Below are 21,212 nucleotides of genomic sequence, written 5' to 3' on the forward strand. Positions count from 1 at the left end.
TTTTATTGATTTAAGTATGCAGTAATGCACCGAATGCACGATATCAATTTGCATAATACGATTTGCTCGTATTGTCTTAAAACACAACTCAGAATGAATAAGGATTTCTGCACTTATTCTCACCACCAATCCTATATGAAACTGAAAACCATCACAAAACTTTCATCCATTAGTCGTTCCACAGAAAAATCACAAGAAATCGTATAATAAACTCAGCAATGAACATCACAATATCCAGATAACCAAACGATATATCTAAGCTATCTACTCTCGATTTCAACTATATATGTCAGGACGTCTATTTACTTTTCAGTCATTCCTTCGCGAGGTCTCAAAGAGAGTGGTCGTATTTTAAATAAACAAGTAGAAATATATCCGTGAGTGGAAATGGGGTGTTTGTTAAATACAGTGATCGTCTTTCTACTTGTTGGTTTGACGAACTCTTCGACGGTAAGTTGATTTTGCATTGTTTTTATATATTTTTCGTAATTGGTATTAGGTAAATATTAATATTTAAAGAAATATACATAAGGACAAAATACATTTGAGCTGAAACGCGAAAAATGTACAATTTTATTTTCGGAAAAAGTTATGTAGGTGCGCTAAAGGAAGCCCTTAGTTTAAATTTGTCTACCTAATATACTAGTTCAACAAAAAATCGCATTTCTTGTACATATATTTTTGTCGAATTTCTATAGGAGGGTAGACGTTAAAAAAACTACTTTTTGATTAAAGTACTATAGGTAGTTCGTTTTTTTTAGCATTAGAAAGAACTTGCAAGAAGGTAAGCGTTCTTGACATGTCTTTTAATTGAAAAACGCTTTTTAAAAATCAAAAACTATTACTTATGAAAGCAGAAGATTATAAATGATCGTATTAGATTCATAATTGTTACATATTTGCCATGACTTATTTTTAAATGGTGTTTTCCAATTGAAAGACACATCAAGATTGTTTACCTTATTTCTAATGCTAAAAAAAACGAAGTATACAAGTAGATTTCTGTAAACAAAATTGAACTTAACGCCAGTTCTGATTTAATTAAATACTTATTAATTACCTACTATAAAAAATACTTATACCTACCTACTAGCAACTTTAAACTTTGCATAGGTACTTTTCTATGCTATCAAAAAAAATAGGACAACTTGGGACATTTATGCGTGAGCACGCACGCATATTTTGGATATTAGTCGATAGTATTTAATCGTACAATATGTCTTTCGTGAAGATCGTGACTTCGACGGAAGCATATAGGGATATTAGGGATTTTGTCTCGTCCACTAAGCCTTATTATATTAAGGTTCCGTAGCCAAAACGGCAAAAACGAAATCGTAAAACCTCCCAACTATATATTAAGTCCAAAGCTCCCAAATATGGTCCAAAATTAACTGTATTTTTTTCGTTCTGGTGTGTCTTTTACCTAGGTACCTACTGTATTTTTTGTAGTTCTAAGGTAAGGTATGTTTATAAATGAAGAAACATCTGAGAAAAGAAAAAAGAGTAAACCAAAAAGAAAATTGGTACTTAATATCCTTTTGAACTTGTGGACCATATTTGCACTATTTGGACTATGTTGGGAGGTTTTACGGAACCCTTATAGTTTCATCATGTCTGTCTGTCCGTCCATCCGTCGAGCCGCTCGTTAGTTTAGAAATTAAAATTTGAAAAATAAATAAGATGGCACCTAAAATTTAAAAAAGATTTTGTTTAAAGTAAAATCAACGTTTTTTAAAAGTAAGTGGAAAAATTTACGAGGCTGAACTCGCATCTCTGGATCACTAGCCCATCGCTCTGTACTCAACTGAGCTACCGAGACTTCACTCGAGGACAGCTAATATTTCTACCATAAAATTAAGAAAACATAATTAAGTATATTTCTCTAAACTAAACCTAACATCAATTGCAGCACACCTACAAAGCTGGGACCGTGAGCAGCGCGCAATGCAGCCTCGATGCGTGTGCGCAGCTCGCCCAGAATGCGGCTAAAGCTGTAAGTACTGTGGGTATTATATATTTCCGATGTGAATTGAATACCTATTTCATATTTATTTTAAGAAACTACTCGAAAGTTTACATTAATTAATTAAACTTTACACATTTTTCGATTTATTTAATATATTAAAATTAAAAATGAAATTGAGGGGCAGTTTAATTACTAAGTAAATCCACAGAATAACTAATAGTACTACCATCGTAACGTAAGTAATCATTACCAACATAACGTTGGACCCTAATATGACTTTGTCAGTCCGATCCCGTACTTTTGGTACCAAAATTTGTTTATAACGAGTACATAGGTACTATATATATTTACTAGTATATTGTTGCACTGGTTGCACTAGCTACGGAAAGACTAATTATAGCACTATGTAATCATAAAATTAATAATGTAACTTAAGGGTTACCCGCAATTAACACTTCACCTCAAACTTAAGTATAAGTACATACTGCTATTAAATATTATTATTACAATAAATAGTGTGAAAGGTCAAAATGCTGGTTTTTATTATGTTATTTATTTTAATATGCCGTGACCGGCATTGTCGTACCTATCACGTATGTATTCGAGTTGGGAGGTAAATTCATTTCCTATTATGGTTACTTTTAGACTAATATGCTTTTTTTGTTGCCTTTTATCTAGTACCTAAAATTAATTTTCCGGAAGGGAGAGTCTATTTTTTATTCGGTAGACTGAAATGACAGTTAATAGTATGAAATGACATTTCATGTTCATACTATTAACTGTCATTTCAGTCTACCGAATAAAAAAATAGACTTTAGCTAGATTAATTTCTCATCTTTGTACGCACGTATATTGTAAGTATTGTTAGAGCCTTTTTCTAGAAATAATTATAGGTACCTACCTAGGTACCTACTTTAATATAATGCAAAAAAGTTACTTGACTGAAGTTACTACGTTACGTTACTACGCGTCACTGAATTTACCGTCTCACTAATTTTCTTTTAAGTAAGTACCTAAGAAGCTGTATTTTTGTCTCTTACAGAATGTTGATATATTGGTGTTGCCTGTCCCTGAAGATATTTCCAGATCAGTTCAAAAAGATAATTTTGATGAGGTACGTTATTATTATTAATCATAATAATACCGGTGTATATAGGTAGGTAAGTGCCCCTTATATTTAATTATTCAAAGGGTATCTACGTGTTGGCTTCGGTTCTAAAGATCCGGAACACCATTGTTCCGTGATGGGAAAGACATACAAACAAAAACCACTACGGTGCCGATAACATATAAACCTCAAGTATCGCCTCTATGAGTATGAGGCATCCTCATCCTCACACAGAGACCTTTAACATGCAAAATACGCAAATCTCAAGTAAATACAACATTTCGACATCTTTTATAATTATTTACTTACACCTTAGCCTGTTAGATTTGTAGTATGTACTATGTACTTAGCTTCCATGCATGCACATGTTAAATGTCTGTTAACGTTAATTTTTAACATGAACAATAACTTAGCTGAATACATATAATATACTTACCTAACGATAACAAAGTCGTTGACACCGTCAATGACAATGATAAGTTCGACTCAGTCATGTTTTAGTTTTAAAAATATACTTCAGATACTTTCAGGCCAATACGACTTTTAGTTATTCGATCTGTTTCAGATTTGATCCGATACTGATCTGCTCTAGTAGCACGGTCGCATTTTTATCATTTATCACCATGCCTGTCACGTTCTAACAAGTATGTAAGTGCGAAAGTGACGGGCTTAGTGATAGTGGATAAAAAATGGAACCGTGCTGAGCCCGCTGCTAGTGTCAAAAGTGACGTTTTTGTTTGAAGAAATGTAACTAAAATTCGAATTGGTCTGTTCGTTTATTTAGATAAATTCAGAGACACTTCTGTTCTCCGTAGCTGATGAACGATTGAAACTCCTTCGTCAAAAAAGCTTCTTGTTTCTCATTGCCGTAGTAGAGTCAGACCAAGAAAAGTCTGCAGCGGATTTGATAGCTCACGCAGTGCAAGTGTTATTTTAAACGTAAAACTTCTATGAAATTATGACGTATAAACAACACTTGCATTGCGTGGGCTATCAAATCCGCTGCAGACTTTTTCGTCCGACTCTACCTACCTACTTATACAAATTTAACTGAACTGTACTTAACACAATTGAACTGGCAACTGGAACTGGCTAAAAATGTTTTAGGCGTTTCTATCAGATACCAGGGGGCCTAGTCAAGATGACAATCATTTATAGGAAACTTCAATCGAAACTTAAATAATGTACGGAGATTGTCACTGTGAATTTCGTAGCACCATCCTGATACAATTTTAACCTTTACCTTTTTTTACATTTTTGTCATCTTGGCTAACCCCTAGTGCAGATATCAATACCTATAGGTAGGTATACCTACCTATACCTATAGGTAGGTATATACCTACCTATAGTATGGTAAAAGTCCTAGTTTTTGACAGTCTAAGGCCAATAGTTGACAGTCTGTTTGTCACCACCATTGTTTGGAATTAAGATTGAAGGTGACAATTATTAGGACAGTGTCCAGCCTTGGGATATTGATTACTTATACCTATTATACCTAGGTACTTTATTAGTTATTAGTGCTTAATCATCCCAAACACGTTTTGTTCACGTGTGTGATACCCTGATGACTTCTGTGCAATATCCCTACCTACCCGGGAGGGGGCCTGTCTGGACCACATCTTTATTAGAACTAATCGCCTGGTGACGGGCTTGGTGTGCGACCTCAATGTGACGGATCACAAGGCCTCCGCCATTGAGATCGCTTACCACTCTCTGTTTTATCCAAAGCGTAATAGAACCAAAAATACCATTGATTTCGAGGGCGTCGCTTTACAATTGTCTTCAACCAACTGGTATGAAATCCTTGCCGAATCTGATGTAAACACTGCAACTGACGCCTTCATGACTATAATTAGGAGCTCGATAGCTACAAATTCGAAACAAACAAAGATCCCCCGGTCTAAATTCACACTAAAGCCATGGATGACACCCGGACTCCTGCGTTGTGCTCGACATCGGGACAAATTGCATTTAAGGTCGAAGCGGTTTCCAAATGACGCCGTATTGCAGTTAACTTACAATCGTTACAAAAACTTCTGTAATAATCTGTTAAAAAAACTCAAAGTACAATACGAGAAACAAGAACTCGCGGCCAATAACCATAACACAAAGAAATTGTGGAATACTATTAAAAATATATGTAATATAAGTAAGAGAAACTCTCAGCCCACAGAACTTATTTCCACGTCTAATCCTGTAGACTCCCTAAACAACTGCAATAGATTTTTTACATCCGTGGGCCAAACTCTGGCTGGTAACATTATCTCAAACTCTGGTGAGTCGGAGGAAATAATTGCCAGTAAATTTCAACTAAGTGGGGGTAATGTTCTTGGCTTCTTTATGCAGCCAACGGATCAAAAGGAAATTGAAAGTATAATATTACAACTAAAAGATGACAGTGCGCCTGGGCCGGACGGCATTAGCAATAAGCTCCTAAAGTACATTAGAAATGTTATAATTGAACCTTTGACCCACATCTATAATCTCAGTCTCGGCTTGGGATGCTTTCCGGATCTGTGGAAAATTGCTTCGGTTACTCCCATCCATAAAGAAGGGCCTAAAGATATCCCCGGCAACTATAGGCCCATATCTTTGCTTAGCACCTTCTCAAAAATTTTAGAAAAGCTTGTTAACAGACGATTGGTAAAATATTTAGATAAATTTGATCTCTTATCTGAGCGACAATTCGGGTTTAGAAGGAACCGTTCCACGGAAGATGCCACTTTAGTTCTTACAAACCTCATATCGTCGTATTTGGACAAAAATTTAAAATGTATTGGGGTCTTTTTAGACCTAAAGACCTAAAGCCTTCGATACGGTGTCCTTTCCGATTCTGCTTCGGAAACTATATAATATAGGCATTCGGGGTGTGCCACTGGCCTGGTTCACAAGTTACCTGTCTGGGAGAAGGCAGTTCGTTAAGGTGGGTTCTTTTAATAGCGACTATGAGCGCATCGGGTTCGGGGTTCCTCAAGGTAGCATTCTCGGCCCGACACTATTTACAATCTATATTAACGATATTCTTAATCTTAATATCCCAAATTCTGAGATTATATGTTACGCGGACGACACCGTCATACTGTTTAACGATACTAACTGGGAGAAAGTAATTGCTGTCACTGAAAGAGGTATGCAAATGGCAGCGCGCTGGTTTCGCGACAATCTTCTGACCATTAACAGTGATAAAACGAAATTCTTATGTTTTCATAAAACTGCTTTGACAAAACCATCTTTCGATCCCACCATAAAAATCCACTCGTGTACTGATTTCCCAGATAATCTCTGTAACTGTAATTGTGATAGAATCCAGCGCGCTGACATTATAAAATACCTTGGCGTTTTTGTAGATGAAAACTTAAATTTTAAACATCACATTCACAAACTCTCTGGTAGAATCAGAAAGTCTATTTATATATTTAAGAAACTCCGTCTTGCTGCAGATGAATCTTTACTAAAACTGGTCTATGTCGCACTGTGCCAATCTGTAATCTGTTATTGCATTGGGGTGTGGGGCAGTGCAGCAAAGACTACCATGCTAGAAATTGAAAGAGCGCAACGTTCGGTGCTGAAAGTAATGTTCAAAAAACCTTTCCGTTTTCCAACTGCTGATCTCTTTGCTCAAGCTAAAGTTCTGTCCGTTCGTCAACTTTTTATTCACAAAATTTGCTTGCAAACACATAAATCGTCTAAATTATTAAAGGACTATAATAAGTTAACACAAAAACGCGTTTTCAATTTACCCATTCCAAGAGTAAATTCAGCATTTGGCAAACGTTTTGGTGATTGCATCAGAGCGTCTACATACAATGCAATAAACAAACTATGTAACCTCAGGGATTGTACTCAAATGGAAGCGAAAAAACTACTTTTCATACTGCTGCACTCGCAAAATTATGCCGAGACAGAAGACATATTTGACAGGATCTAGTTTCAATATTGTGTCTAGGGTTAGCTTTAGTTTTGTAGTTAAGATTACTAGTCGTAAGTAGTTTCTTACTAAATGTTAGACTAAATGTAACAGCTCCGATATTTAATTGTAATTTGGTTCCCCGCGATACAGGCATTGCCTAGTGCGGAGACCCCTGGTATATCTGTAACCTATTTGCTGAAATAAATTGATCTTTATTCTTTATTCTTATTCTTATATACAAAATATAACTTATCGTGTAGATAATAATCCATAAATAAAATAGCATTAATAGGCCTGCAAAATTTAAACAAAAACACGTAATAATAAATTAAAGATACTGTTTAACTTTATGGTAATATATTTAAAATAAGTTCTAATGCTACTAATACTTACGTAGTAAAATGTTAATTATTTAATCACCAACAGTGATTTTAACCTATCTAATATGTTTTGTGATGCGAGCGTGTTCTGTATCCTGAGCAAGCGGTTTTATAATAGAATCACTCGCCAAGCTAATGATTTTTAGGGTTCCGTACTCAAAGGGTAAAAACGGGACCCTATTACTAAGACTCCGCTGTCCGTCCGTCCGTTCGTCCGTCTGCCACCAGGCTGTATCTCACGAACCGTGATAGCTAGACAGTTGAAATTTTCACAGATGATGTATTTCTGTTGCCGCTATAACAACAAATACTAAAAACAGAATAAAATAAAGATTTAAGTGGGGCTCCCATACAACAAACGTGATTTTTGACCGAAGTTAAGCAACGTCGGGCGGGGTCAGTACTTGGATGGGTGACCGTTTTTTTGCTTGTTTTGCTCTATTTTTTGTTGATGGTGCGGAACCCTCCGTGCGCGAGTCCGACTCGCACTTGGCCGGTTTTACTTGTTTTGTTTTGTTTGTTTACCAACTTATGTGGTCATGAAAATATTTTTTCTTTTTTTATTCAACAGGCAGTGAAAGTAATCTCAAGCTTAGCGAAGGACAACAAAATCTACATCGTGTCACATTTCCTGGAGAAGGTGCGATGCCAGGAGAAAACTGAAATTATCAGGAATAACCTGGTTTTCGACCGGCAAGGGAGCGTCGTTTATATGTAAGACATTTCAACGTAACAATCTGTTAAAATTTCTCTCAAATGTGAACTTACAAGCCAATAAGTAATTCAAATTAACGTAGTCTGTTCTGTAACTGCTCAATTATTGCTTAGTTTTCATTATTTTTAATGTAAAGGTATATTTGTTGATATACCCACTGAAGAGATCTCTTTGTTAGTACGTACCATGTCGAGAAATAGATTTTGGTTTATAGTAGATATCTATATCTTGCCCTAATTCCCTTCGAATGTTACTTTAGTGTGTCTAATACATTGCTATATATTGCTAGATATTAAAACATCGAATGCAGTTCCTTATCTGTCACCTTGCCTTTTATGTTTGTAAGAAGGCGAAAATATATAAAGGGGTAACCAATAAGTAAATTACGATCTGTTTGTTCACAGCTATAGGAAGCCCCTGGACCTTACTGCCACCTGCAACGTCACGGCCACCGGAACCACATTCGTAACCGATTTCGGAGTCAACTTCGGTGTGCTCATGCCAGAGGATTTGGTGCTGAGAAATCTGCAAGGGAAGAACTTTGTAGTGGCTGGCGAGTGGGGGTCAGAGATTCCGGCTCTTGCAGGTTAGCATCAAAATAATGTTTCTAAGCGGCACTTGCACCATCCCACTAACCCGGGGTTAACTGGTTAAACCGTTAACCCAGTGTCAAATTGTACTGGTAACCATGGTAACTCCAGGATTAACCGGTTAACCCCGGGTTAGTGAATGGTGCAAGTGGCCCTAATAAGGTTAAGCATACAAAGTTAATTAAATAAGTCTGCCTGTAGTTAAATAATTTTAAGGGACAGATGATATTTCAAGTTTCAAATCTAGACGGTAGCTACAATATACACCTTTGTATTTGAAATCTTTCGATAACGCGCACTTATTTTGCTCCTAAAGAATGATTGAATATTTAAATATATATATTTTTTAATATTTCATTATTACACCGCATAAAGAACCCCATAAATACTTCGATGTTCCAATTCGAAATCCTTTTGCGGAGTTATTTTGATAAAAACTTACGTTCAGCCTTTCATATCTTCTACCGAATTAAACATATCTTTGGGACATCCCACCTATTTGACTTAAAGACCTCGCTTCCCTCGGTGAATTATTTCAAACTAACTCCTCATATTTCCAGCTCCTCAATTCTTCAAATCCTGGGCGTTCACCACCAATGCGAACCTGGTGACGTCTTCCGGGATATTCTCTGGGAAGGCTGGAGGAACTGGCCATGGAACTGACCTCGTTGCCGCTGAACTGAAGAAGGATGGGGGAGATGTCATCAACGCTCCTATTGCCACCACGTCTCCTCACGTTCAGGACCTGAGCCAGTACATCATCAAGCCCCTGGACCTCGCCAAACAGGATGTGCGGGAAACGGTGTGCCATGGACAGTTCTGCTGCCATTTCCAGGTCAAGACCAGTGCCTCTGGTAAGTTTTATTTATATTAATCTAGAAAATGGATGCAGGAGTTTTTACGAAACCGACTGCCAAGTACCTACATATAGGGCATATTAGGCCATAGTCTGTCCTAAACGGGTCAAGCATAGATTTAACCCCTTATTCATAAACGTCTGCTAAGTTAATCAGCTGATGATCGTCGTTTGTCCCTCTCTATGGCATAACGACAGATAGGGACAAACGACGATCATCAACTGATGAAGTTAGCAGCCGTTTATGAATAACGCCATTATAGTTTTTAAGTTTCGGCGTTTACGAAAATGAATGCCTACAATTTTCGAAGAGCCCGTTAGATAATATTAATCAAAAACAGTAAGTATTTTTGCAATTGAAAATATAGCTTCATTTGAGTTAAAGCGATGTTTTTGTTATATAACAAGGGCAGGGCAGTGACAAGTGATTTAATCACAAATAGAAATTACATAAAATGTGACTACAGTAAATATTATTATCTTTGTTTAGATGTCACTCATCATAATATTGGAATATGACGTTTAACTGACGTATAATCAGTGCTATCATACGATACTTGGGTACTACTCGCATTTAACAACACTCTTAAATGTGTGGACGAGTAAGCAACTTGAGTTATCATATGGTGACGTATGATCGCGCGATTCAGTATCTAATATCTATGAGGTACAATAACAAGTATAGCATATCAAAAACATGTTAGGAAAGCGATAATAAGAGGATAGAGGACTATCAATTCTCCATACAAACGTAGTCCTTATTTTGCTCCCTGGATATTGACATTATGGAAAATATTTTGACACAATTTTATGTGTTTGATTTTTTAAGTTTCTTGTCAGAAGACGGAGATAATCATACTGTATTTCTATTACGCTAGTATCATCAACCCAAAACTAGCACTAACTGTCAGTCAGTGAGCTAAGCCGCGGACGTATAGGCGGACAGACGGACAGAAATCATGTAAAGTTAGCTTGGTCCAACTAATCCATTGGTAATCTAGGTACAAATATCACACTCGACCAGCGTTTTCCTATTTCGCAGTTGTAGTAATCATGAAATAAACCTTATTTTCAGGAGCCCAAGGCTTGAATTTCGGCCTCGCCGCGTTTGAAGGCCTCCGCCATTACGGAGGTGGTCAGAACATCGGTACACAGGAATGCGCTCTTCTCCCCTGCGTTGGAAGCCTCAAGAGTTCTTGTGATATTGGGTAAGTGGCTGGACCACATGCATAAAGATCTTTGGGAACCCTATGTATTTCGTACCTTGTCATAGTGACAATAGTATGAGGTGCCTAGCGACTTTCAAATTGATTGTCCTTATGACAAGGTAGGTACGTAATAGTACGTAAATTAAATTATTTGACTGTAGAGTAGAAAGTAGAGGATTTCGGTCGTCATAAAGATGTTACATAGACATAGTAATAAAGTTTTCTTCTTTCTTACAAAAAAAAACTTTTTGAATTAAAATCCCGTAGGTACGTAGAATATGCTTAGAAAGTATTTTTGGTCTAAATCGTTTAGAAACCTCTAAATAGGTACTTAACTCATGTTTTGTCCAAAATGTATGTTTAAGCAAGTACTATATATAATTTAATTGCCACACTTAAGGTACACGTCCCAATTTTTGACACCCTAATCCCAATATATATTTTTTAATAAAATCTTTTTTGTATCCTTGCTTATAGCTTTGAATTTTGAATTAAGATTCAATGTGGCAACTAGTGAACCGGTTTCTTCTATTGGGAAATTTACCTCAGAATTACCTGGACATACCATTTTTATGTTAACAACGGGTGTTTATTTCGTATATTTTCCACAGATCCATCAACAACACCAACATCATATTCGACGAAATCTCCATCACTGCTAACTTCAAACCCACAGAATCTGCTCAGTTTCCGATCATCCTGTCAACCGACACTCTGTCAAATAGTCAATTCCGGTTTGACAGCAAACACGAGAACAATACGAACCAAGTAACTGTCAAACTGTACGATGGACAAAACCTTTTTAATTTCGGCATTCTTGGAAGAGATTTCTCGAAGGATTATGTAGAGAAAACTGTAATCTATGATAATAATGATGGTTTGACGTATAAAATCTATGAGTACGTTAACAGTGATGAGGTTCTAGAGTTCTGCGATTATGTCTGGATCCGATTGAGGGTACTTATTTTCGTTGTTTCTATCTACGTTTTGGAAATGATGTAAATGTAAGTTTGTAATTAAGTAGGTATATTATTTTTACATAATTTCGTCGCGCCATATTTGTTTTGTGTATTTGCAATAGTTATTAAATAAGTTGGTACTTTGTAATAATATATGTTAATGTTTTAACAACGAAACTCGGTTAACAAACTTAAGAATTGGGTAAAAAAGAAACATTTGGCATGCTTATACGACTGTTATTAGATAAACTTATTATTTTTTTAACTTACAAATTTTTACCATTTTAATGGCATGTCTAAAATTCCTATTTTTGCATTTAATTTTGAAATTATCCCAGTGTTATTAGTCGCGACATTAACTTGAGGGTTTGTTTATAGGTAAGTCTACTCTTTTATTTCAGAAATTATACCTATATATATCTGCGATACACTCCATAAAAATGTATGAAAAAATGTTTAAATGGTTATCACACGCGAGCTTCGACATATTTTTAATAGCCTAGTAGCAAATTACTAAAATTAAATTTAACTTGTTAAAAAAAATCGCGAAAAACCAAGGTTAGGTTAAAGAGCAATATTTGCACATATTTGGGAAATACCGCAGATTTGTCTCGGCATAATTTATTTCGGTAGGTAACTATTGTATTGTTTTGGTGTTTCTAAGTCACGTTTTCATTCACATGTAAGATTTAAGGAATTTGTTGTGTTAAAAAAAGCTATGTATGTACAAGGACCTCATTAATACAGTGTTTTCCACTTGGAAACCCCAAAATTGTATGTCAGCGTATGTAAATGTAAATCATTAGCGAAAATTTGAATTATTTTATTAATGTAAATTGAAAATGTCAGGTATGACATTATAAGAATTCTGAATTTAAGATTTTTAAGTAGGTACTACCTACATACTTGTACCTACTTATCATAATGAATTCTATTTTCATTTTGTAACATATAAGAATGTCTATAAACATATGCTTCATGTAGCAGTACATACAAATACATGCTACAAATGTTATGTTAATCCTATGTATTGAATAGGGAAAACTATCCATTAACAGCACCAGCACCTCTTCGATAATTAGCATGGTGAATCTTAACGTAAATCCTGCAAAAAGTAGATACCAAAGTTTGGTGCCAATTAATGGGTATTTTACCCTATTTATGTATCTGAAAAATATTAAGTTAAGTCAGCTGTGTAAATGGTAAAGAGGGTTTTTATGGTAAACGACTGAATACTGTGATATTAGATTATTAGATCCTACGCATGGGTGGAAAATAAAGATCGTTTAACATTTAGGTATATTTACTTTTAATTCATTATTTCATCCCTGGAACCGCTAGACCTACCTAGGAGTATAAAAATTACCCCGAATTCAGTCATTAACTCGTATTATAAAATATAATACATAATATTATAACTATTATAAGGATATGATTATTTCACAGGCCTTAATTAAACTCAAAAAAAAATTTTAATTAAGGGTAATCCATCACTCGTAAGTTTAACTAAATTCCAATAAACATAATAAAAACAGTAGGTATATTTACAATTAATAATGATGTAAGCTTATTTACCTAATGCCCTAAAATAAAGGAATACGGTCAAATATTCACAATTAATAAAATAACGAATTGCCCATTTCAAAATAAGCCTATTTTGTTTTCAAACTTACGAGTATTTCTGTCATTTTGTGACTAAAATGAAGATCACATACCTACAAGGAATTCAACTCGAAAAAGTGATAAAAGGTAAATATCGTTACGAAATAGTACTGTTTTAAATCTAAAAACTTTTATAAGTAATACTTAAGTGACTATAACCGAACTAGATACTTAAATATTATAACTTTCTGACGATAGATTGATATCAAAAGCTTCCTAAGACTCGGCCATAAAAAATGCAATTTTAACCTACAGTGTAAGGACTGTACCAAATAGTCGATTTTGCAAGTCGAACTTTTTTTTTTATATTAAAAATGGGCTTACTCATGGCCACAGACTAGCCGAGGCTAGGGTTGCCAACTATTTTTTGGTAGAATATAGTATTTTCCAGAATAGGGCATCAAAAATATAGTACATTTCAAAAAAATATGGTACTTTTAGATAAAATACTAAACATAAGTGTAACATACGTTTAATCGGAAATATAGTATTATAGCGTACTATATATTTTTCCAAAAGTATATAGTACAGAGAGCCAGAATATAGTACAATACTATATAATATAGTACGGTTGGCAACCCTAGTCGAGGCGAAGACGTGGCCTACGATGGAGCGAGTCTGCCCAGAAGGTGCCTGTTCACCCTTGATTTGAAGGTTGCCGGGTACTTTCGTTATCTGCCTCTCTATCGCGCAAATATGACGTTCAGGATTGTCGGTTAAAATCGGACGTTCCGGTGTCTGTTGGTCTTCCTCCTTCCAGCCTCGTACATCTTCTGGTTGATGTATCTCCAGTGGTCCTCATCATCGTCTCCGAGCGTCTTCTCTATCCAGCCCATGAATGCTTCCACCTGGAATAAAAATAAAATTTAACATATAAATTCACATTCGTATAAAAGAAAATAATAATATACCTAATGTTTGTTTTGCCATTATCGACTACAATCGGTCCTACCCAATCTTCAACAAAAAATTACATACTTAAATAGGTATAGTTTGTCAAAGGACTGTCTCATTTCAAACATAGACTGAGAGAATCATACTATCTTTGTCTTACACTAGTACTAGCACCCAAAACTGCACCCAAAAGAAAAGGATGAGTATATGTAGTTTTTTTTGTTCTTATGACTAATTTGGTTTGACTAACTATGTATATTACCTAACTAAATGTACGTCGGTTGTTTAAACGATTTCAACCTACGGCTATTCTGTTATTATCGGCTTTTAAAATGAACTGTAGATCAATGCAAAATCAGAAGTACCTATTTAGTTTTTAAAATGACAGTACCTATAACCACACTTACTTTAGTGTAAACATCCGGCTTGCCCCTGGCGCAGGGAATGCCCCACGACACGACGCCAATCTGCCGGCCCTCGCGGACCAAGGGACCTCCGGAGTCTCCCTAAAAACAATTCAAAAGTGATTCGTACTCCAGACATAAGTAAAACAACAACATTGAAGATGAACTTAATTCATTGTTTTATGGTGTACTGTATGCTCTCTAGCAAAAGTGGGCGAGGCGTTGAGAAAAAACTAGTGTAAGAACTTACGTACAGATTATTTTAACACCTGGCTCGCAATGCCACTTATTTATACGACTACGATGATTTTACACGACCCTGTGTTCATTGTTTCTCGTGCGACAAGTACCTATACTGTATAGTTGATAGTTCATTAACTACTCACTGTATCAGCGTCGGTCACATAGTTGTCTTTTGGCATTGGACTCACATCGTCATTTCCTTTAGCTCTCCCCATATAATAAATGGAATAACGCTATCGCATGCTATCGCTAAAAGAACATACATATTAAGACAGCTTTAAAAGATGTCCACTCACATGACAAGCCCCTTCTCCCCTCTTAGTCAGCGCGCAGATCTGAGTTTCGTAGACCGCGTTGATGTTTTCGTGTGCCTTCTTGCACTCCTCGTACGTGATGGCTTTCAGTTCCAACTGCATCAGGTCGTTGGGGAGTCGGCCGGGGTACTGGAAAATACTTATCATTGTCTAACTCATTCTAGAAAGGCAGGAAAAACTAAGTATCTTAACCCAAACATAATATCGTCTAAGTGAAAGTCACCTCAAAATTTTCTTTAAAAATAGGCTATCGTAACTGACGCCTGCATTTAACGGACTTCCAACAATCTACATTTACATTCTACCTGATGGAATTTTGATGAAAGTTTGTATAGGGACGCTGGCAAAGGTTTTAAAGTATCGACTGCAGCAAAGGGACCCCAGGTGTACAGACGATGGTGCCAAGATAATTGATGATGTAACAGATGTTGTAAGGACACCGTTGTATGAGGGCACCGTACTACCAGTGTGGACGTGGAGAAATGAAGGTTCTTGGGATTGACCTAGTTATGTCAAAGCCTTCCGGCTGATATAATGACGGACATTCATAACTTCAAATATAACATAGACAATGGACTTTAGAATAGCCAAAAAAACCTTGGGAGGGATGATCGCTATAACAATAAATGATCTATTTTCATTCGATATAACAACAAATGATATGATAATGGTGTAGGTTACTTACAGAAGTCGTCCCCCACCCCGTCAAGATCAGATCCTCTCCTTTCTCGACCGGCTCATCGTTGAGCTCTATAGCGTCCACCGTGCTGCTGAACTCGATCTCCTCCTGCGCAAGAAACATAAATCAATTTAAAGAAGGTCCATTAGGTCGTAACAAGATCAAAAGACTGGCACAAGAAAGAAATGATTGGCGATTACTCCAAGTTGATGATGAGATAACAACAGCTTGTTTGTTAGGTGTTTCATCTAGTAAACTCTGCATTAAGGATGACTCACGTTAGACCGGTCTGGAGCTTCCAGAGCTTCGTTTTCTATGTAAAGCATCACGTGATCACCTGTCATCTGACATAGAAAAGTAAGCGCCAGAAGATCCGGCCCGGACACGGCGCGGTCTAACGTGAGTCATCCAGGTCATCCTTTAGTGATCTGCTAATTAGGTGTTTCTTCCATTTGTTTATTTAGACTTAGGTCATTCAATGTTAAGGTAGAATGATCGTTAGGTATTAGGTATTTAAAAAGTAGGTGTTTTAGCAATAGGTAAATCAATTGCAGGTAGGTATTCTGATATGTAACCTGCGTGAACACGATGGCGATGTCGTTGACGATCTCGTAGTTGTCGTAGTTCTCGTGGTAGACGATCTTGCGGACTCCGTACGGGGTCCCGCCGGCGAAGAGTTGGTTGGTGCCGACGACCACTTTCAGGTATTGAGGGCGCATCCTGAAATAAATTGATCTGTCAGGGGGCAGTCGGGTGAAAGTTTTTTTAGTACCTACCTATTAACATATGCGAGTTTCCTGTAGGGGGTCCCTTTGTTTCCTTAAGTCGTAATTACTCGTAATGTTTTATTTGTCATAATATCATTAGTCATAAAACTGAAACCGTTAACCGTTCTGGATTTTCGTAAGGTTATCCTATAGATAGGCTGGGTTAGGTTAGGTTTTATGGCAATCCTGAAAAGTGACGCGTTTCTGAACCAAATGAATTATGACTAATAAAATAAAAATGCGGGCAAGCTATACATTATGACTTCAAACTTTTTGGGAAACAAAAGAGACCCTTCCTGTGGACATCAAAGGCCTGATAAGGTTTCAAAACATGCCGGTTTACCGTTCGACACAATGAGCCGCTGTGAGGATGACCCTAGGGGTCAAAATGGAGGCTCCACAGTAGTGCCACACGCCGTAGACCCGCAGCGAAGCCTGGTAGGGATAGGAGCCGTTGGCGGCCTTAGTGCCACCCACGATTCTCTCCCAGTCAGCCTGCTTCTCTGATGAGTAGAACTCGGAGGACACTGGGCGAAAAATGTTTTATTAAATATTTTTGAAATCCAATTTTATCAAAGATTTTTCAAATTTAATTGGCGCGGTTGGGAAAAGGAAAGAAAATAATTACCTATTTATTAAAGATTAAAACAAGTAGGAGTGTGTAACAAATAATGAAAAGCCTTAAAATAAAAATTACAAACTAAAATTATAAACTTAGCATAGAAAGAAAATCGAATCGGATTGTACGAATCACGGAAGAAAGAAAGAGCGCGCCGCGCTCTACGAATTCATATATATGTCAGGTAAAATAAAACTCTACATTTGAACATAAATATGTAACTTGTTAAAAGAAAGAAAGATTTATAATAACTAAGGTCGTTGGCTGTATTTGCTTCTTTTGAAAATTAGGTATCACAAATAGAAAATATATGTAAAACACACATGACAAATGTATCAATGTCATAACAGGGTCAAAAGATAAGTAAGATTAAAAACATGGATTAAAAAATCCATCGTTAAAAATGTTGATTCTTCTACAAGTTACCTATTATAATTATGTTATGACTAATTATCGTTAGGATTATGTTGAACATAAACGAATTCTTTGAAAAGTAAAAAAAACACTAACAGTAAATACGCAAAAAAGTTTGTCAGAAGTGGGATTCGAACCCACGCCCACAGAAGTGGACTGCGACCTGAACGCAGCGCCTTAGACCGCTCGGCCATCCTGACATGTCAATAGTGGGCGAAATTTGCCGTGAGTTGCGTTAGTTGCTTAATTGGATGTTTGAGTCACTGGAACGTGTGTTGCGTCATGTTATGACGTCACGGTGCCTACTGCTAGAAGATAATAATAGAACAAGTATTGTTATATCGAATCTTAGTTTAATAGTTACAGTTGATACTTAGCTCTTTCTAACTTACTAACATGAAAGTTAATGTAACTAGGTACCTATAAATTAATAATGTTATTAGCCTAGTCTAGTACCCAATTTACCCATACCCATTACCCATAGTACCTACAAGCTTTGCCTTTGCTTAGTTTGGGGCATGTTTGGGGCTAGGTCGACCAGTGTAAGATTGTCCCCAAATATTTATTTATTTTAAGAGGAATGGGGACGACCGTCTCTCCTTACAAACGTAGTTAGCATTTTCCTCCTTGGATATTAACATTACCGAAAATATTTTTATGTTTTTCTTTTCTAGTTCTTAACATACATTGAGATCATTTCGAAGCGGGGTAGTTAATATGAAAGAGTAGAGTGCTTCTATTAGTTTGGTAGATAATTGCCATTGTAAAAATTACCCCGCTTTTGGAGTTACTCGTAAAATGTAAAAAACCTTACCTAATAACGGGAATATCCCAAATACAACCAATAACAACGAAGCCATGATGACAGTTAAAAATACTTTAAACAAACCTCTCCACATCGTTCCACTATTTATATACCTTCCTCTTCCATACCAAAATTGTTAATAGCTTAATACCTATGTAAATGTATGTTTGCATGCAATATTGTATTGAGCTAAATATTTATGCATATTTTTACCCCTATGTGACTGCTTGCTTAATATCTAGTTACTATTGCAAGTATTGCATATATATGTAATGACGATTTATAAATAGGTACCTAGGTATATGAGTGAATGGTGTTTTTCAGTTAGCCTAGGGTCGTAGGGGTCGTAGGTACCTACCGTTCTCGCTCCTAGGCGTAATTATAATGCAGTCGCTGTGGCCGAAATCGGCCGGGAGAAGAGAGAGACGTTACCTAAAGGTCGATAAGTATAACATTGACACATAGGTAATATTTATTTAATTTTAGTAAGTAATACTTCTACTCCTTATAATTTTTTTGTATACCTACCTAATAATTTTTTGCAATGAAAACTAATACCAGACATACATCGTCAGGTGACAAGCAAAACTCACTAATTACCACCACAAGTTCATAGCCATAGTGAACCATATTAGTACTAAAAGAAGGTTAATTTTTCTTTAAGTAAATATTTTTTAGTAATTGGTGAGTTTTGCTGTCACCTGACGACATTATGAGTGACGAGATAATACTTTACACATCACTAGGTAAGGGGTTGTGCACAAATCACGCGAGGTGTTTTCGGCTACTTTTTGACATTGACATGGATCGTATCTGTCAGTGTCAAAACTGACGTTTTAGGTTGTAGAAATGTCACCTTTGACACGGACAGATCCGATGACCGATTCATCTAAAATTTAAATTGGAATACGCCTAAAATACACGTTGAGTATTATGATATTAAATTGCTATATTAGTTTTGACAGGCGTTTACTTTTTACAATTGTATGAACTGAAGCAAAGATGTGATGGTGTGGTGTAAAGTAAAATGTAAATCAACATTCAATTCAAAGTTGACTATGACTCACAATCGTTTATACGAGACATAAATAAATCATGACAAAAAATTGTCACTTTACTTTTCATAGCATCATCATATACAGACGAGACATAAATAAATCATGACAAAAAATTGTCACTTTACTTTTCATAGCATCATCATATAGTTGTACATACCTATATTTACATTTATACATACACATACATATACCTATATTTATAAATACATACACATTGAATATATTTTGATTTCCTTTGGCGATTGTCATCTTGGCTAGTTCCCTGTTCCTTCATTGATGATTGTGCGTGGCGACTATACACCTTATAGGTATAAAACAAAGTTTCCCTCCGCGTCTGTCTATTTGTGTGTATGTATGTTGGCGATAAACTCAAAAACTACTGAACGGATATTCATGCAGTTTTCACTTATCAATAGAGTGATTCTTGAGGAAGGTTTAGGTTTATAATTAGTTAAGGTTTTGTGTAATCCGTGCGAAGGCGGCGTGAGTCGCTATAGTCATTCATAAACCTACCGAAGTAACAACATACTCGTATTTATGAATGAAGCTATCAAAATACTCAATCGCATATCTTCACGCCTCTCTTACAATTCTATCGACACCGCAAACAGGAAACGAGCAATTTCGATCACTTACACACCAGACAACGTATCTTATTCCGTCGCATAACAAAAACCAACCTTATTTTCTAGACGATAGAGTATTACGTTGGAAAAGCAAGGAATATCAATAAAGTGTGTAATTTGTATCGATTTAAATGCAGCTCTATGGTAATTGTGCATGAAACGTTGCATTTGAATTGAAGGTTTATAGGTTAGCGTCTAAATTATGGTGTTATGAAACTTATGAATGTATGGTAACACATCATATTGCTTAACAGCAATTGCTTTGGGATTTTATAGGGATTATTTCTTAATTCGTTGGGAATAGTTCACGCTCGACAATTGGTCCTATATATTATCACGTTTGGTCACCGGATTCAAAACTAACTTTTTTATAAGAAGTTTCAATGTCCAATAGGATAACCTATTTTCCACCGAGGCACCGTTCCTTCCTTGACCCTAAGTCTAAATTAATTGGTTAAGTCTAATGTTTAAAAAAATTAACCTTTCAGAAAAAAAGCGCACGTATCTGACGATTGGTCTGGCCTAGTGGGTAGTGACCCTGCCTGTGAAGCCGCGGTCCTGGGTTTGAATCCCGGCAAGGGCATTTATTTGTGTGATGGGCACAGATTTGTTCCTGAGACTTGGGTGTTTCTATGTATTTATGTATTTGTATTAAATCAACCCTAATATACATAGATATCATTGTCTGGATACTCACAACACAAGCCTTCTTGAGCTTACTGTGGGACTTAGTTAATATATGTAAGAATGTCCTATAATATTTATTTATTTATCTATTGAAAATTTTCTCCTTTTTGAAGTCGGTTAAAACATTGTCATGCATCTGTTGTGCCTGGTGTACAATAAGCATCCTAACATTGCTTGTACCGTTATAATCACACAATACAACTTGCATAACGCGAGCACGTATGATGAAATTGCATAGCGCCATACAAACTATAAATGAAGGCTATAATGCTGCATACACATTGGCAGTAAATTTATTTTTTCACCACACCAGCTGGTAAAGGCTCTCTTGATTGTTCAAAAACTGAT

General features: G+C 36.2%; 2 protein-coding genes and 1 non-coding gene across 4 annotated transcripts; 1 reads left to right on the forward strand and 2 right to left on the reverse strand.

Annotated features, from left to right (window-relative positions):
- Positions 1-312: 312 nt before the first annotated feature.
- Positions 313-11,810, forward strand: LOC134660947 (vanin-like protein 1). 2 transcript variants are annotated; one of them, XM_063516838.1, is made up of 8 exons: positions 313-450; positions 1,910-1,993; positions 3,009-3,080; positions 7,936-8,078; positions 8,484-8,665; positions 9,230-9,523; positions 10,601-10,733; positions 11,345-11,810. In XM_063516838.1, the coding sequence occupies exons 1-8, from the start codon at positions 388-390 to the stop codon at positions 11,733-11,735; spliced, it is 1,362 nt and encodes a 453-aa protein (XP_063372908.1). In that variant the 5' UTR covers positions 313-387; the 3' UTR covers positions 11,736-11,810. The 2 variants fall into 2 exon arrangements, with proteins under 2 accessions (XP_063372908.1, XP_063372915.1); XM_063516845.1 differs by having other exon boundaries at positions 10,604-10,733.
- Positions 11,811-14,069: 2,259 nt separating this feature from the next.
- Positions 14,070-18,701, reverse strand: LOC134661112 (chymotrypsin-1-like). The gene is made up of 7 exons (XM_063517063.1): positions 18,503-18,701; positions 16,999-17,182; positions 16,464-16,608; positions 15,895-15,996; positions 15,192-15,338; positions 14,656-14,754; positions 14,070-14,202 (listed from the first exon to the last, which is right to left on the reverse strand). Exons 1-7 carry the CDS (start codon positions 18,585-18,587, stop codon positions 14,071-14,073), a joined length of 894 nt encoding a protein of 297 aa, XP_063373133.1. The 5' UTR covers positions 18,588-18,701; the 3' UTR covers position 14,070.
- On the reverse strand, positions 17,805-17,888 carry Trnal-cag (transfer RNA leucine (anticodon CAG)). Its single transcript has one exon. It is a non-coding gene; the product is annotated as a tRNA-Leu (tRNA).
- Positions 18,702-21,212: the final 2,511 nt, after the last annotated feature.

The sequence above is a fragment of the Cydia amplana genome, chromosome 2, assembly GCF_948474715.1.
Source record: "Cydia amplana chromosome 2, ilCydAmpl1.1, whole genome shotgun sequence".
NCBI lineage: Eukaryota > Metazoa > Arthropoda > Insecta > Lepidoptera > Tortricidae > Cydia > Cydia amplana.

Coding starts and splice junctions, on each gene's coding strand:
- LOC134660947 (XM_063516838.1), top strand. CDS start 388: ATGGGGTGTTTGTTAAATACAGTGATCGTCTTTCTACTTGTTGGTTTG. Junction 451..1,909: donor GTTTGACGAACTCTTCGACG/GTAAGTTGATTT, acceptor CATCAATTGCAG/CACACCTACAAAGCTGGGAC. Junction 9,524..10,600: donor GGTCAAGACCAGTGCCTCTG/GTAAGTTTTATT, acceptor CCTTATTTTCAG/GAGCCCAAGGCTTGAATTTC.
- LOC134661112 (XM_063517063.1), bottom strand. CDS start 18,587: ATGTGGAGAGGTTTGTTTAAAGTATTTTTAACTGTCATCATGGCTTCG. Junction 17,183..18,502: donor TGGGATATTCCCGTTATTAG/GTAAGGTTTTTT, acceptor TTTTTCGCCCAG/TGTCCTCCGAGTTCTACTCA. Junction 16,609..16,998: donor GCGGCTCATTGTGTCGAACG/GTAAACCGGCAT, acceptor AATTTATTTCAG/GATGCGCCCTCAATACCTGA.